Raw genomic sequence first — 16,346 nt, 5'->3', positions numbered from 1 at the left:
TCTCCTTCATCTTAAAAAAAAATACATTGATTTTGGTAAATTGGCTTCTTGGTCCAGCAAGTCTGCGATTCACACCTGAACGGATTGTCAATGCTCGGTGCTTTCGTCCGCAAACAGTTTTATGGGAGGAACACGAGGCGGAGGCAAGGAGTCCCCCCCCCGCCCCCACACCACCACACCACCACACCACCACACCGAGCTCTCCGCAAAGCGTATTGCCCACGGCCAGCCTTCCCTCCGCACGCTTCGCTTGCCCCGCAGGGCACCTCTGGCATCGCGCCTGGCTGGAAACCCGCCCGCGCGAGAGTCCCGTTGCAGCCACTTGCTAACGAAGCGGACCGAGAGGCAGATGATCCATGCCGCTGCAAAAGCACATCGGAATTGGGTTAGGCCATGAGTGCGGAAGGAGCCCTGACGACGCCCCCGCGGGCACCCCACCTGCCCACGAACTCGCAACAGGCAGCACCTCTACCCCCCCCCCCCCGACGCCCGGCTGTTGCTGAACAAAGTAGCACTTTCCTTGCTCTCTCCCCCCCCCCCCCCTTTTCCTCTGACAGACAGCTTTCAGGCCGCCCTTGTCCCGCCTCCCTTCCTCGCCGCGCCCCGGCGATTGGTGCCGGCACTGGCGGCGAGCCTCGGCCTGGGAGTGACACGCGAGGCCCGCGCCCTGCGGCCGGCGGAGCCTCGCGATTGGCTGGCTGTCTGGCGCGCGGAGGGGGCGGGCGGAGAGGCGGGGCGGCGGAAGGCTCTTCCCCGCCCCCTTTCCAGCAACCCCGCAGCGCTGCCTGCCGGAGAGCGGGGCGACTTCCAGTCGAGCGATGGCGGCCACCGCGGGCAGATCGCTGCTGCTCCTCCTCCTCTCCCGGACTCCCGGCGGCGGAGGAGGGGCGGCGGCGGCGCTGACAGCCGCCGGCTGCTTCCCAGCGCTGGGCAGGCATCGCCAGCCGCCGCCGCCGCCGCGACACCGGACGGTGAGTCCCCCTCGGGCGCGGAGGCCGGAGCCGGGACAGGTGGCGCCGAGGCTGGGGCTGCCGCCCTTCCGACGGCCAGGCTGAAGCCGTGTGGGGACGCGGGGCGCGGCTGCCGGTGCCGCCCTTCTCCCCTCCGGCGGGGAGCCCAGCCCAGAGCCCGCCCCGACGGCGCAGGGACCGCCCGCCCGCCCGGGACAAGGGCGACCCCTGCCTCTCCTGCCCGCCTTGCCGGGGCTTCCCTTGCCGGCGCCCGGGGCTGCTGGAGGGCAGGTGGGAGCGATGCCGCCGCGGTGCGCGGGGGAAAGAGGCGGAGGAGGGGGATGCCGCGGATTCTGCTGCCGCCGCTGCTGCAGTGGCTCGGAGGAAGAGCCTTTCCCTCGCCGCGGCGCTGCGTCCCTCTGGAGCGCCGCACAGCCCCGGCTGCCGTCCTCGCGTGGCGCGGGCTGAACTGGGCAGCCGGCGAAGGAGCGGTCGGGGGCTTTTTCCGGGGAAGGGCTGGGAGAGTTGGCATCGGCCCAGCTTGCCCGCCCTCCCTCCCTCCCTCCCTCCCTTCCCGGAGCTACAGCCAGGGAGGGGAAGAGGCCGGCCCTGCCGTCGCTCTCCCTTCTTGCTTTCCTGACGGGGGAGAGGAGACAGGGCACAGGGTCGCCCCCCCCCCCCCCGCTCCTTCGATCAATAAAGGGACTGACTCCCGGCCAGCCAGTGATTTCTCACAGTTGCATGAGAAGTACAGCCCCCCCCCCTCCTCCTCTGGGCAAAGTTATTTGTTAGAAGCAGAATCGATGCGGTGAGGCTGGGCGGAATGCAGATCTTGGGGGACAGCGCTTCTCCCTGGGTTTGCCACTGTTTGCTGTTGCAGGCTGTAAGATACGGGGGGGGGGGAGCGTGGGGCCCTGCCTTGATGACCCAGCCGGTTATGAAGACTGCAATGAATGAGCGATCTGAAAGTTTGTACACTGCACATGGTGCCCCAGGGCGAAAGCCAAGCATTCAGTTGGGTATTGTGGGTGCTCCCTTGCTGCAGTTGTTGTGTGTTTGGTCCTCCAAATCAACTTCCTGTTCTTTTAAGTTACATTTTTATTACATTCTGGATCTGGATGTTCATGGTCACACAGTGAATCACATTTCAGGATGCGTTTGGTAAAATCCTGTTGTAGTCTTGTACGTGTCTTATGCTTGCTAGTTCACGTGTGTAACACCCTTCCAAGGATTCTCCACAATCAGTCCAAAGTCTTGGCTTGTCTTTTATGGTCTAAAGTTGCTGTCAATGTTTCATTAAGGTGAGCAGGTCAACTTGGTACAACATAGGCTTTAGTAATATCTAGGGTAGGAGGCGTGAAGGATGAAAGGCCTACAGGATCTTTTTCAGTTTGACCAGATCTGTTACTTTAAATATATACCCAAGTGCAAAAATAAGTTAACTGTGTTACTTCTGTTTACTTTTTTCATGTGGGACTGTTGTGCAGAAGTGAAAGCTCAACTAGACATTGGGTTGTGCATGGTATGAATTGAGGGCTTGTTTGTATAAAACGAACCTTATGATTTCTGGTGGGAGAATATATCAAACTTGGAAAATCTGCCAGACCTTTTTTCCCAAGGGACCAGATATTTAAAAAATAGACCTAAGCATATTAATCAGCAGCTAAAGCAAAGAAACTCTGCAGAAGTGCAAGGAAACAAGGAAGTTCTGATTGTAGTGAATTGCTTAACAACTTCATCTGATAGAAGCCCCTGTTTACTCAAATCCTCTATGCTTTGCTCATTGCTTTTCAAGTTCCAGTAGCAAAACATTAGTTGGTTGAAGTGAATGATGGCAGTATGGAGAAGGAAGAGGCTTACAGTACTGTCCTGTGCAGAGGTACTCCAGTCTAAGCCCACTGCCTCCTTTCCCAGACACAGTAGCCACATGGGAATGTCACCCCCAGATCAATGGAAGCAGCTGGTTTCCTGCTTTTACGGCAAGGCCAGGAATACCTTGTGGCTGAGTCCAGTAAAACAGGATACAAGGGAAAGTCCGGGGGGACCTTGAGGAGCTCTAACGGAGCCTCGGGGTTCCAGGGAGCCCTGGTTGGGAATCCCTTTTCTACAGGGTTGCAGTGCCAATGTTTCACATTGTCAAAAAAGGCCTTTACGATGACAAGCGACGCACATGGACCCTTAGAGATGATGCTAATTCCAGTCAGCCACCAACTGAACTTTGTAACTGGGCTGTACTGTTGAGAAGGTTGTATCTGGTGAGCAGGGCTACAGAAAACTGTTACGTTCTTCCAGTACATGAGGAGACATAGGTGAACTATGGATGGTTATAGTTTCATCCTGCTCTCAGCTTTTATCTTCCCTGCTACCATCATATTAATCATTCTCCCTCTCACACACAAACACACACGCACACAGACAATTGCTTTTTTGGTTTTCATTCTGTTTCAAGGTTATAGTAGATTTCATGGAGCAGTTTTCCTGTGTATGGAGTAAATGACCCCCTACATTGATCAGTCAGGTTATGCAAGGTCAGAATCTGCTCTGACGTCTACAGTTCCCTCAGTCTAGTTCAGTGGTTCTCAACCTTCCTAATGTCGCAACCCTTTAATACAGGGGTAGTCAACCTGTGGCCCTCCAGATGTCCATGGACTACAATTCCCATGAGCAAATGCTGGCAGAGGCTCATGGGAATTGTAGTCCATGGACATCTGGAGGGCCACAGGTTGACTACTGCTTTAATACAGTTCCTTGTGTTGTGGTCACCCCCAACCATAAAATTATGCAAGTGTTCTTTCATAGAAATTAAACTGAAACTGACCAATGGCGTGAAGATCCATTGTTCTTGATTGTATATAAATTGTTTTTTCCCCGGGATTTCTCAGTTCAGCTCTGCCTCTGGTCCCACCATGCCTATCTTGCTCTTTTCTGCTGCTCCAGACAGATGAACACTCTATCTCGATCAACCCTGCACGGCTGTTGTGTGCATGGTGCTCTGCCGGCCAAGCTGCTTTCCCCGCCATGACCCCTGTGAAAGGGTTGTTCGACCCCCAAAGTGGTCCTGACCCCCAGGTTGAGAACCGCTTGTCTAGTTGGTGATAAAGGCATGACAAAATTGGTTGGATTGTACACAGTTCTTGACTGCATGCTGTCGTATGAAGTAGCCACTTCCACTTGACTCGGCTGCTCTCAGGTTGGAGAAATCAGGGTGAGAGAATGTGTTCTGGATCTCTTTCACCTATGTGTGGAAACTAGCTGTAATCTACTTAAAGCATGTTTGAGTTTGGCCTGTTGAACAACGTAGGCCACTGCCAGATAAAAATCATCTTGTTCTCTTAACGTGTATTACCTTTATCCGACTGATATTGAACTGAGGAGGAAAAAGACATTAGTCCAGTGAGCTTCGCTTATTTATTTTGTTTCCAGGCAACGGCAAACAGAGCTGCGGCTGTGCATGGGAAGTTTTCTTCATAGCATGCATCTTTGGGGGATGGCCTTCATCCATTAATTCGCCACATACTTCTTTGGAGGATGGCCTTCGTTTATTTGTACAGCACAAGAATGAGAGTTCCCCCCCCCAGCAGATTATAAGATGAAGAATGCCTTTGGTTAAAGGTGTTGATGTAATTCGATCCCCATGAGGAAACAGCTGTATACAAATGAGATTTGATCCAGATTTGTGTTTTCAGTGACCGTCATTACTGCATATGTACTGCAATGGCCTTGTGTTTTTCTGCACTGATTTAACACCTCTGCGGTGCTACTGTAGTGAAAGTAGATTGGGGAGTGAGGGTGGCGTCTCGTTGGCTTACGCCTCCTCATCTCTTTGCGCATAAAATTTCATGCAATCCTATTTGATGCAGGATTTGGAGCCAAAAGCGAATTTGCGGAAAGCCCTGCCCTCAAAGTCTTGCTGGGTGGATAACCCTTAACTCAATTAACAGCTGTAGTATGAGAGCACAACAGATGAGTTTCTGTTTACTAAGGAACTGTCACCTCCTAGTGGATAAATGGGAGAGTTTAGTAATATTTTGGGGGTTGGTGACAATATTGAATACAATCACTAAACGTCCTGGTTAAAGAGCTGATCAGAGGTTCAGAGTTATGTAAAGCTGAATTCTGTATAAGCTTACATGTGGAAGAAGGCTAGGGTGTGGGGAGGCCATTTGATACGAGAAGGTCCTGTACACATTATCATATAGTTGTCTTGGCTGTGCTATGTGTTTGTGTGAACATTTCAGTCACACACAGCAGTAGTGGTCGGGCCTGCAGTATACTGTTTTGCAAGTTAGCAGTTTACTTTGTAAGCTGCATATTTGGATATTTTCATACATTGATGCCACTTCTGGGGGTAAGGCAGCACATACATTGTGGTATATTACAGTTACTTGCTTTATTTCACCCCACCGTACCAGTTTTAAAAGGATTCCCCCATGATATATGTAAACTGCCAGAATTATTATATGAACATCTTGTGTTTCAAAGAAGTAATCTGTTCCACATAATATTTCTGGTAAGGCCTTGGAGGAGGAGCATGTCTCATGGCTTAAGTGCCACTCAGTGCTTAACACCCACTCAGAGCGGCTGTCCCCACCCCTGAGTGCCTCTTCCCCCAACCGGCTTGCCTGTCTGTCCAGCAGTCAGCCAATCACCTTCCATCCCCCACCCCTGACCACCCCCCTCCTCCTTCCACTTCCCTCCGAGGCTCAGAGGTTGCAGATCCCTGCTGCGTGACAGCTGTCCCTGCTGGTGAGTTCCCTTCCTGGGGGCCTGCAGCCTTTCCAGGTCCTGGGGGGAGGGAGAGGCTATCTGCAGAATTTTTCCACCCTAATTTGTATATAATTGAAAAAGAAAAGAATGGAATCTATGGGGTCACAAAACTTTTGAACCGCACACATTTTAAATGCAGAATTTAACTTTGTTGGTCCTCAAGGCGCCACTGGACTCAAACTGTGTCCTTTGCTTCAGACCAACATGCCTACCCACGTAAATACATTTTAAATGTGTACAGTTCAGAAAGCTAACGTACTTTCAGCCATGCTTGTATTTTGTTAGTTATATACATTCTCTGCCTAATTGGTGAAGCTTTAAAAAGTTATTTCTGAGCAGATACCACCTTTCTTCCTCACAATCACTATCTGGTACGTATGTGCAGTGGTAAACTTCAGGACAGGAATTAGCAACTGCTATTTCATGGAAAAACCAGCAAGGTAAATGAAAGGCCTTTTAAAGCTAAGATTGATGTGGTAGAGAGTTCTAGTGGAACAGCTCTCTGTGCCTAAAAGGAGTAGGACAGGGGTAGTCAAACTGCGGCCCTCCAGATGTCCATGGACTACAATTCCCAGGAGCCCCTGCCAGCGAATGCTGGCAGGGGCTCCTGGGAATTGTAGTCCATGGACATCTGGAGGGCCGCAGTTTGACTACCTCTGGAGTAGGAGAACAACGAATAAAAATGTACATTGGTTATTGAACCAGAGGTTACCTGTGATATGACCATTTCTTTTGTGCTTGGCTCCCAGTTGCCTTGTCTGTCACTCATCGGTCTGCCTTGGCAAACTCTTCAGCCTTCTTCAGGCTTCCCGTTCCTCTGTTTGACGTTTCTTATTAGGTAACCTCTCGAGATGAGCCCTCGCTGGCTAAACTGACTCCCTTCCTCCACCGCAAAAACCATCTGCTTGTGGGTGAGCGCAGAGGCAACCTTGTTTGTGTAGCCTTCTGTTTCATTTCACACTCTATGGTACCGACTGTTCCAATGGGAGTCTTCCCCCTTTCCCTCTCCTTCGTTGGCTTTAAAGGTATGACATGAGAATGGCTAGCATCAGCAGTTAGGTTATTGAAGTTGCTAGTGCTGTTTGTGTGCTTCGTGGATCTTCAGGATCATGAAAGGGTTGCCAGGTTCATTGTACAGATTGATTGGGGAGGGGGGAGTTCCTGGCCTGTGGGGAGATGAGGTAATGGGGGCTGCTGCTCTGAATGCTACTTTTCCCCTGCGTCACTGTTTCTGAGTGGTATTTGCTGCCTTATTCCCATCTGTTTGCCTTGCTCCTGCTTTTGCCGGGTCTAGACCTTTGCTTAGTGGTAGACAAAGCGGCTGACAGTGATAGGAAGGTATCACCAAGTTCATTTTCAAATGAGTGGGTTTTAGAAAAAATAAATGGAGAATGTAGAGTGCAGTAATAACGCTTGTAAGTGAATTTTGCAGATGAAGAGCATGGCTGGAAAACTGTTTTAAACATTACATAAACGACCATGCTTGGGACAGAATGAACATCTGGGTGACTGGCTGATTGGAATTTTTTTCTTCTCTGGTCTAGAGAACGTTTGCTACAAGCACAAAGCGTTGTCATGCTGTTGCTATTTGATCCTTCTGGCTGAGCTGCTCAGTATCCAAAACAATGTTCAGCATCGGGCAACGTCCATAATAAGGAGTGTCTATTTTTCCACTAGCTGCTAAATCTCAGACTACTAAGGAAATGCTGGCATCTTCGGTTCACATCTGCATTGAATTTAATACATACTGAATGGCCCCTTACCTGTTCTTGTTATTATTATTAGTTTTTACTCATTGGTCATCTTGAAAGGTTTTGCTTAATCCAAGCGTGGCTATTTAAGAACCTGGAGAAGATACTGCCAATGGAAACATAAGCAACTTTGATTGCTGTAACACACAAACAAAGTCAAAGGCAAGTCCCTTAAGTAAAGTCTCTCTGGATCCAGTGAGTTCAGCAGTAGTGCCCTGCAGTGGGGCATTGTGAACCTACTGCTCTTAAGATGCTCTGCTGTGAACCTACTGCTCTTAAGATGCTCTGCTGAAAGATAATAAACCTTTTTTTAAAAGCTTTTTTTGTTTAGAACCAACTATGTGTCAAGATTTTATTCTGAATGGCTCAGAGTTATGAGGCATTGCGTTCAGATGAACCTCTTGGAGTGACAGAACAGAATCTTTTTAAAAGCTGCATTTGGATACGTGACTCCCGCTGCTGTCATGGGATGAAATTGTTCCACTACTGAAAGTGTGAAAGAGGCTTGGAAAGGCCCTGGACCATGCACTCGACCACCAGTTTGTACTTGGCATGCATTCCGAGACTGTAATTACTCCAGTACTAGTTCCTGTGCAGCTTTGGTATGTGATAGTAGTGGAAAGTGCTATCAACTTACAGCTGACATACGGTTGCCCCCACAGGGTTTTCAAGTCCAGAGACCTTCAGAGATGGTTTGCCATCGCTATCTCCTTTGTAGTGACCCAGATATTCTTTAGTGGTCTCCCCTTCCGATATAAGCCAGGGCTGACTCTGCTTAGCTTCTGAGATTTGACGGGATCAGGCTAACTTGGGTATGTAGCTGTATAGAATTGAGTAATATTCGCTTATTGGTCAAGGCTTTGAAACAACTGAAGGAATAAAAGAAGATATACTTGCTTTATGAAGGACAAAATCTGAGTCCAGTGGTATCTTTAAGACCAACAAAGTTTCATTCTAGGTATACAAAGTTTCATTCTAGATATAAGCTTTTATGAAGATTTGAGCAGGGCCTCATTGTTTTGAAATAGCACAGCTCTGACATGAATATAATTAAGTTTGTGGTGGCTCTCAGAGCGAAAAGTTGCGAGTGCTAACAAAGAATATTTAAAGTGTGTGTGTGGCTTAGTATGGATAAAATTGAAACGCTTTTCAGAAGTGTTGGGCAGCTTAAGACATTTCTATAGAATGAATTGGGAAGTATGTATAGCTCTGTGCTCATGCTTTTTTGATAGCATCTGGTTTAGGGAATATATGCATGGGTTAGTGATTTGGGGCTGGAATAAGGTTGAGGTTGTTAAATTTGTAAAACCTTTTTTATGGTATGAAGAAACAGGTGAAAGATGCACAAAGTTTGATATGTTTGGTGTATAACAGCAGACTAGTGATTCTTCCAAACATTGCTTCAGAATATACTGTTCTTCTGTTTATGTCATATAACTGTCCTTGTACGTACTCTGTTTACATTTCTAGACAATTTTTCTTTTAACAATAGGAAACCGTATGTCAGTTCTGATTGAGACTGTTGCTCTTTAACAGTGACCTATTTACACTCTATTAATGCTATTATATTACGCAGTATAATTAAGTATTAGACTTTTTAAATTGAGAAGACCATTTTTTTGTTTTATTTAGTGTTCTAAAAGTTACCAGCATCAATGATCTTTGTGGTTTATTAGCCAGTATGTATAATTTGTTTGCAATATACCCATAAAATATTTTAGTAGTACATGTAAAAACTTACTACATCCATGTATGTGATTACAAATTATCTGAGTACGCTCAGCAAGGAGATGGAATTGGCTGCATCTCAAAAGATGAGAGCCAGCTTGGTGTGGAGGTTAATAGCGGCAGCCTCTAATCTGGAGAACTGGGACTGATTTTCCACTCTTCCCCATACGGCCTGCTGGGTGACCTTAGGCCAGTCACAGTTCTCTTAGAGCTCTCTCAGCCCCACCTACCTCATGGGGTGTATGTTGTGGGGAGAAAATGGGTAGGCGATTGTAAGCTGCTTGGAGACTCCTTGTAGAAGAAAGTGGAGTATGAAGAACCACCTTCTTCTTGATCTCCCTGTGTTGAAGAAGCTGGAATGCAAGGCTGACAGTCTTGATAAAAATGGCGCCTATTTCCACACACAGGCATATGTAAAGTCCTATACCTGGTCAATCAGAAAAAGTTATTATGATCATCTCTGTGGTGTGTGTGCATTCCACTTCATAGGTTCTGAAATTTATTTGCTAACAACTAGTTGGCAGCAGTCAGTGTGGTTGCTATGGCATGTGATTTTGTGATCTTTTTGTGGTTGCTATGGCATGTGATTTTGTGCAGTTACAGTGTACATTCAGCCAGTACAAGGGGCAATGAAACCCCAGGCCAGCCTTATGGTCTGCCCCATATTTCATAGCTGTGAACTTTCATAGTGCTACTCACTTCTGGAGTTCTGTACTAATCTGCTGTCGCATTGATCAAGTTTCATGCTGAAGCCATTGCTTATTCTTCCTTCTGGGTCATCCCATAAAATCAGGAAGGAATCTTTGGGCGCCTTTATGTCTAACAGGTTTATTATGGAACTAGAAAATAAGCCCGCTGTACTCTAAATACAGCGCGCGCTAATGGGGCTCGGGAGTATTGCGGGTCGGCTCTCCGGCTGTGCTGGGCCAGGGGCCGGACCCGAGGCTGGGTGTGGGGCGGTGTGTGAGCTGGTGCCGGCTCTTCCTGGCCCCCTTCCACGGCGCGGCCTACCTGGGCCCGTGGCGGTGAGGGCTTGAATGTAGGTGGTGGAGCTTGAGGTGAGGCTGCTGCCGATGGGCTGGCTCTGTGGTGGCAGGTGAGGCCGGCGGCAGCGGCACGACCTCCGGCTCCGCAACGGGCCTCCGAGTCTCTTCCGCCAGGCCGGCCACTGGGCGACGTTGGCTGGTGTCCGAGCGGGTCTGTGTGCAGGCGGGGCTGGCAGTGGCGGTGGCGCCATGTCATCCTGCACTGGGTGGCAGCGCGGGCCACTCCTGGCTGTGCAGGCCAGGGGCGAGGTGTTGTGCAGGAGCCCGCTGCTGGAGCTGATGTGTGCGGGCGGGTCTGCCGATTGGGCACTCCGATTATCAGTCGGGGGGAAGGGGCCCATCGGCACCCTTCCTCATCCCGGACAGGGCCTGCCCTCGGGTCCCTTACTGCTTTATTTAATCCGCTCCGCTCGGAGCGGTTAAAGATAAAAGCTTGTAGGCTAGAGCCTATTTCATTCAATGCATGAAATTTTTCTTTTGTTGGCAGATATATGTATGAGCACAGAGAAGGAAAACAATAAAACAGTGGGGTCAAAAGCCAATGAAATGCAAGAGATACAGGTTGCAGTACTTGCGTGCAAGACATCACAAGATTAATCACAAGATTAAGAAGTGATGATTTCCATTAGCAGTAATTGGTGATAACAATATTTCTTAGGTATGTATAATTAGCTTTCTGTGTGAGAATTTTGCCTGTCTTCTAATGAAACTTGTGCTGAGCCTAGAAAGACTGGGAAAGAATCGTCAGCAGCGGTGGATCCTGAGATATTGGAATGTTCTTCAGCTGGCTTTGGATGCTGCCATATTTAGTGTCCAATTTGTGTATGCTTGTTCTTTTGCATTGAGATCTACCTATTTGGCCAGAAGACCTTTTACTGGCAAGTCATGGTAACTGTTCTGCTAAAGATGACTTAGTCTCTGCTAGTATAGCTATTGTTAGTGGATCCTACTGCTTGAGTTAACACGAAAACAAAGTTGACCCCAGGGCTTGTTGTAAGGTCTAGTCTCTGCTTGTGTTAAGTGTCCTTTTGCTGATGGCTAGTTCCGTGCCTTCATGGCAATACCAGGTATAGCTTGTGGCTGAGTCCATTAAGGCAGGATATAGGGGAAAGGCTGGGGAGCCCCTGTGTGAGAATCCCTACTGTAGAGAATGGATATGTTGGGGTTGTTTTCACTGGTGGGTTTTTTTTTTTTTTTTTTGCTTCATAGGGCAGGTGCTGTACTCTAAAGATGTTACAGCCATGTCCAGTAGCAATGAAAGGCATTCACTGAACTGCAAGATTAGGGGATTCTGCTGCATAAACACTAGAATAGAACGGATCATGTGTTATGCAGCAAGATTTTGAAGAAGAAAATTGCTAGATTTAGTTAGTATTAGATTCTTGTGAGAATTCTGCAAAGGGACAGGGAATAATGGGAACTCTGTTCAAATTGTTAGAAGCTGATGATTTGACTGCAGTGGAAAACCCCCTTCCTTGAAGCATAAATCTAAAATGTTCAGTTTCTCCCCTGTATCCAGGGCATGTCCTACACAATTCTGACTCGTCATCAAGTAGAGAGGGAGGGTAACAATGCTGTGCCTCAGTGGGAAGTGAGAACCTTTGGATTTGTTGCATGTGAAATTTCAAGGCTGTTATAGCTTGGAACATGGGAAGGCCAAAAATGAAAGCCAAAGCACATGGTCAGCATCCCAGTGTAATAACATGCTGACTATATCCCTTCAGATTGCAAAGGGAGGTATGGAGGATGAAGGAAAGATGGTTTCTCTGGGAATACTTTTGATATATGCTTTTTCCTTATATTTCTCTACACTCTGACAAATTAATTGGATGAAGATCTGGTTGTTATATCCCACTTTTCACTACTCAGAGGAGTCTCACAGTGACCTTCCTTCCTCCCCCCACAACAGACAACCTCCTTGGCAAGTGGGTCTGGGAGAGCTCTGAGAGAACTTCTCTGTAAGAACAAATCTATCAGAACTGTTACTCGCCCAAGGTCACTCAGCTGGCTGCATGTGGAGGAATGGGGAATCAAATGTGGCCCTCCCAATTAGAGGCTGCCGCTCTTAATCACTACACCACACTGGCTCGATTATAATCTGGTCAAATTTACAGGATTCCCATATGCCAAGAACCAAATGGCCAGTGTTCATTTGTTTTTTTTTTGCTCGTTGCAGTTCCATTAAAAGTTGAGTTGACGTTGCTCTATTTTACTTATTCCTCGGTCATCTCTTGCTTGCTTGTAGGTACAGTCCTTAGCTTGGCTAAGCGCCTCCACAGATGGGAATGTTGTAAATAGATAATGAGTTGTCTCCTCTTAATGAGAGGGCAGGCTTTTAAGAAACAGTGAGGAGCAGGGAGGTCGCTTGGGCTTCACTTCTGGAGATTTGCACTTCTGGTTAGTATGGGAAAGTCTTCCAAAAGGCGCAAAATAAACCCGAATGTAAGGCTTGACACTTGGAGTATTGTCAGTGAAGTAGTGAATAAAAGTGTACAACGTATTCATTATTTTATCTTATTTCTGGGCATTTAGACACACTTGGAGTCAAATTGCTTATGAAAAGTGAGGATTAGGAATATATCATGTTATATACATACTTATGCTGTAGTTCTTCCTAATGCTTGTAGATCAGATTATATGGAAATTATCTTCTTTTCAAATAGCACTTCTACCCAGGAGTGTGAGTTTCTTATCTTAATTCTAGCTGCTAGCTTACTTTGTGTTTGTATAGAAACTCCTTGCTTGGTGTAGTGGTTAGGAGTGCGGACTTCTAATTTGGTGAGCCAGGTTTGATTCCTCGCTCCCCCAAATGCAGCCAGCTGGGTGACCTTGGGCTCACCACAGCACTGATGAAACTGTTCTGTCCGAGCAGTAATATCAGGGCTCTCTCAGCCTCACCCACCACACAGGGTGTCTGTTGTGGGGACAGGAAAGGGAAGGCGATTGTGAGCCCCTTTGAGCCTCTTTCGGGTAGAAAAAAGCAGCATATAAGAACCAACTCTTCTTCAGTAATATCAGGGCTCTCTCAGCCTCACCTACCTCACAGGGTTGTCTGTTGTGGGGAGAGGAAAGGTAAGGCAAATGTAAGCCTCTTTGGTAGAGAAAAGCAACGTATAAGATCCAACTTTTCTTTTTCTTTTGTTGAATCAGATTTCCAGAAAGGACTGTCCTGTTTTGTTGGAGGTAAAAACATAACATGCCATGTTGGAAGAAACCCTTTTGACTTCCCTCAATAGGAATAGATATTTTGAGTTACCATGCTTAACTAACGCAATTTGCATGTTGCATGCCCATTTTCTTTTTATAAGGAAAGCTGCTTAACGCAAAGGTGAGCAATGGGAATCTTTGGTTTCGACATATTTGCATTGCAAACCACAATAGGTGGAGGCATACCTGATTTGATTGTGCTAATTGTATTTTTGCTCCTTTTCTCCTCAGATATTCTCATTAAGTTTAAACTTGGGCACTGGGAAGGCAAGGATTATTAGGTTGCATAAAGGCTGTTCAGATTTGTGTAAAGGAGGGTTTTGTAAAAGCGAAGTTCAGACAAATTAGCGCTGGGAAAAAAATCTGTCTCTGAATTAAAGAATTAGCACGGATGAGTGTTGCTTCCCACTGATAAGCTGCTGTCGTAGTGGCGTGCCAGAGGGGAAACTGCAGCACTGATTGGTGCATTCTCGGTCTGAGCTAGCATTATGCATCATCTAAAAACGCTGAAGCGGCAGAAGGAAAGATGTTTCGGAAGATCTTCAGAGGCTGAAGCTGAAAGAAGAGAAATTGGAAGCTAAGCTGGAGAGAAATATTTGAAGACTCTCACTGCTTGTTTGCTTGTGAGGATGTTGCCCCTTTGGATTGAAGCAATGAATGTCACTAACTTAATTGTACATAAAGTCCCCTGTGCATGTCTGACCCTTGGGGTGACGCCCTCTAGCGTTTTCATGGCAGACTCAATACGGGGTGGTTTGCCAGTGCCTTCCCCAGTCATTACCGTTTACCCCCCAGCAAGCAAGCTGGGTACTCATTTTACCGACCTTGGAAGGATGGAAGGCTGAGTCAACCTTGAGACGGCTGCTGGGATCAAACTCCCAGCCTCATGGTCAGACAGCTTCAGACAGCATGTGGGCTGCCTTACCACCCTGCGCCACAAGATAGATTCAAATGGGTAGCCGTGTTGGTCTGAAGCTGCACAATATCAGAGTCCAGTAGCACCTTTAAGATCAACAAAGATTTATTCAAGGTGTGAGCTTTTAAGTGCAGGGTCTGATGAAGAGTGCTTGCACTCGAAAGCTCACACCCTGAATAAATCTTTGTTGGTATTAAAGGTGCTATTGGACTCTGATTTAATTGTACATGGAATTTAATGGTATACTGGAAGGGTAATGTCAAGCGTTGCAAGAACTCACAACAAGCTTCTTTAGGAAAAAAGCGTTTATTGAGAAGTTACTTCAATACACCTAAACTTAGAAAGTCAAATCTGCCTGAGGACAGATTTGCCTCCCCTTATCAATACATTTCTCCCGCCTAAAACTTGAAAGTTCCCATGGGAGGGGGGAAAGGAGGCACCAGGTGCCATAAACCATAGTGTTACAACTCACACGTCCTTGGTCGGTCTCCGGACAAGATAAGATGTTATGGTTACAAAAGACAGACCCAGCCGGGAGGTTCAAAAGAACAAATAATTCACAGCTCCCTGTGATAACAGGATGCAGCAACATAGTTTCAGTTTCAAGCATGCAAGCATAATATATGGGCCTTGGGTTACATGGGGCCCTGAGAGCAAAGCAGAGAAAAGACAAGGTAAACAAAGATGGAGAGACTCAGGCTAACTTATGGCAGGATTCAGCAGCAATCCTGACATTCCTCCGCATTAAAATTAGCCCCCACCCCTCACCCCGCATCCACTGGCCGAGGGCAAAGGGGAAAGGCGTGATGAAAGGCACGCAGCAGCCGAGGGGCTTTCACATTAGCAGCCTCCACCCAGTCCCTCTCCCCCGAGGGGAAATCTTTCCAGTCCTCCAAATATTGGAGCCTCCCCTTATGAATGCGGGAGTCCAGAATTTCGTTGACTTCGTAGTGGGTGTCTTTGTCAATAAAAACAGGAACAGGCTTGGAGTGCGGAGGGTGCCAGGCGTCCGGTAGGGGGGCTCGTTGCAGCAAGCTGGAATGAAAAACCGGATGCACATTCCTGTAAGTTTTTGGTAGCCCCAATTCAACAGTTACAGCATTGATCACTCTAGTAACAGGAAAAGGTCCCACAAACTTGGGTCCCAATTTGCGGGACTTCTGTTGGCAGCGAAGGTTTTTTGTGGAGAGGTAGGCTTGGTCCCCCACAACCCACGCCGGGGCCGGGGTGCGCTTTTTGTCCACCAGGGTCTTATACGACCGTTTAGCCTCCTCCAGGTTGGAAACAATAGACGGCCAAGACTCACAAATGTTTTTAGCTCATTTGGTCACCTCAGGGGCCTTGGAGGATACTAGCTCCCAGGTGGGAGCCACCAGCAGGTCAGTGCCATAGACAACTTTAAACGGGGACACCCCTGTGGAAGCATGAACCCCATTGTTACAAGCAAACTCGGCCATGGGCAGGAGGGTGACCCAGTCGTTCTGCTGGTGGTTGATGAAGCAGCGCAAGTATTGCTCCAAAATTTGATTCACCCGTTCAGTCTGACTGTTGGATTCCGGATGGTAGCCTGACGTGAGTGCTTGCTCCACCCCCAACAGTCGCAAAAGCTCCCGCCAGAACTTGGCAACGAACTGGGGGCCCCTATCTGAGAGCAATCTCCTAGGGATACCATGTAGTCTGAAAACGTGGGTAATGAACAGGGAGGCGAGCTTGGCCACCGAGGGCAAACCCACGCAGGGGACGAAGTGCGCTTGTTTCGAAAAAGCATCAACCACAACCCAAATCACGTTTTTGCCCTGGCTCAAAGGTAAATCCGTTATAAAATCCATTGTCACGTTGGACCAGGGACGGGAGGGGGTGGGCAGGGGCTGCAGCAACCCCCTCTTCTTGCCCCCCAGTGGTTTGGAGGCGAGGCAGATACTTCTCCACACCCCCCGTAGGGTCGGCCACCAGTAATGTCTCCTGACCAAGTGCAGAGTTT

General features: G+C 47.9%; 1 protein-coding gene across 1 annotated transcript in view; it reads left to right on the top strand.

Moving 5' to 3' along the window:
• Positions 1-762: 762 nt before the first annotated feature.
• Positions 763-16,346, top strand: part of MCU (mitochondrial calcium uniporter) — a 117,165-nt gene continuing 101,581 nt past the window's right edge. Inside the window, exon 1 of the mRNA XM_077350423.1 lies at positions 763-971. Coding sequence (XP_077206538.1) covers positions 819-971 — 153 coding nt within the window. The 5' untranslated portion in view covers positions 763-818. The remainder of the gene's footprint in view (positions 972-16,346) is intronic.

This window comes from Paroedura picta, chromosome 8 (assembly GCF_049243985.1).
Source record: "Paroedura picta isolate Pp20150507F chromosome 8, Ppicta_v3.0, whole genome shotgun sequence".
Lineage (NCBI taxonomy): Eukaryota > Metazoa > Chordata > Lepidosauria > Squamata > Gekkonidae > Paroedura > Paroedura picta.
This window is presented reverse-complemented; position numbering and strand designations above follow the sequence as displayed.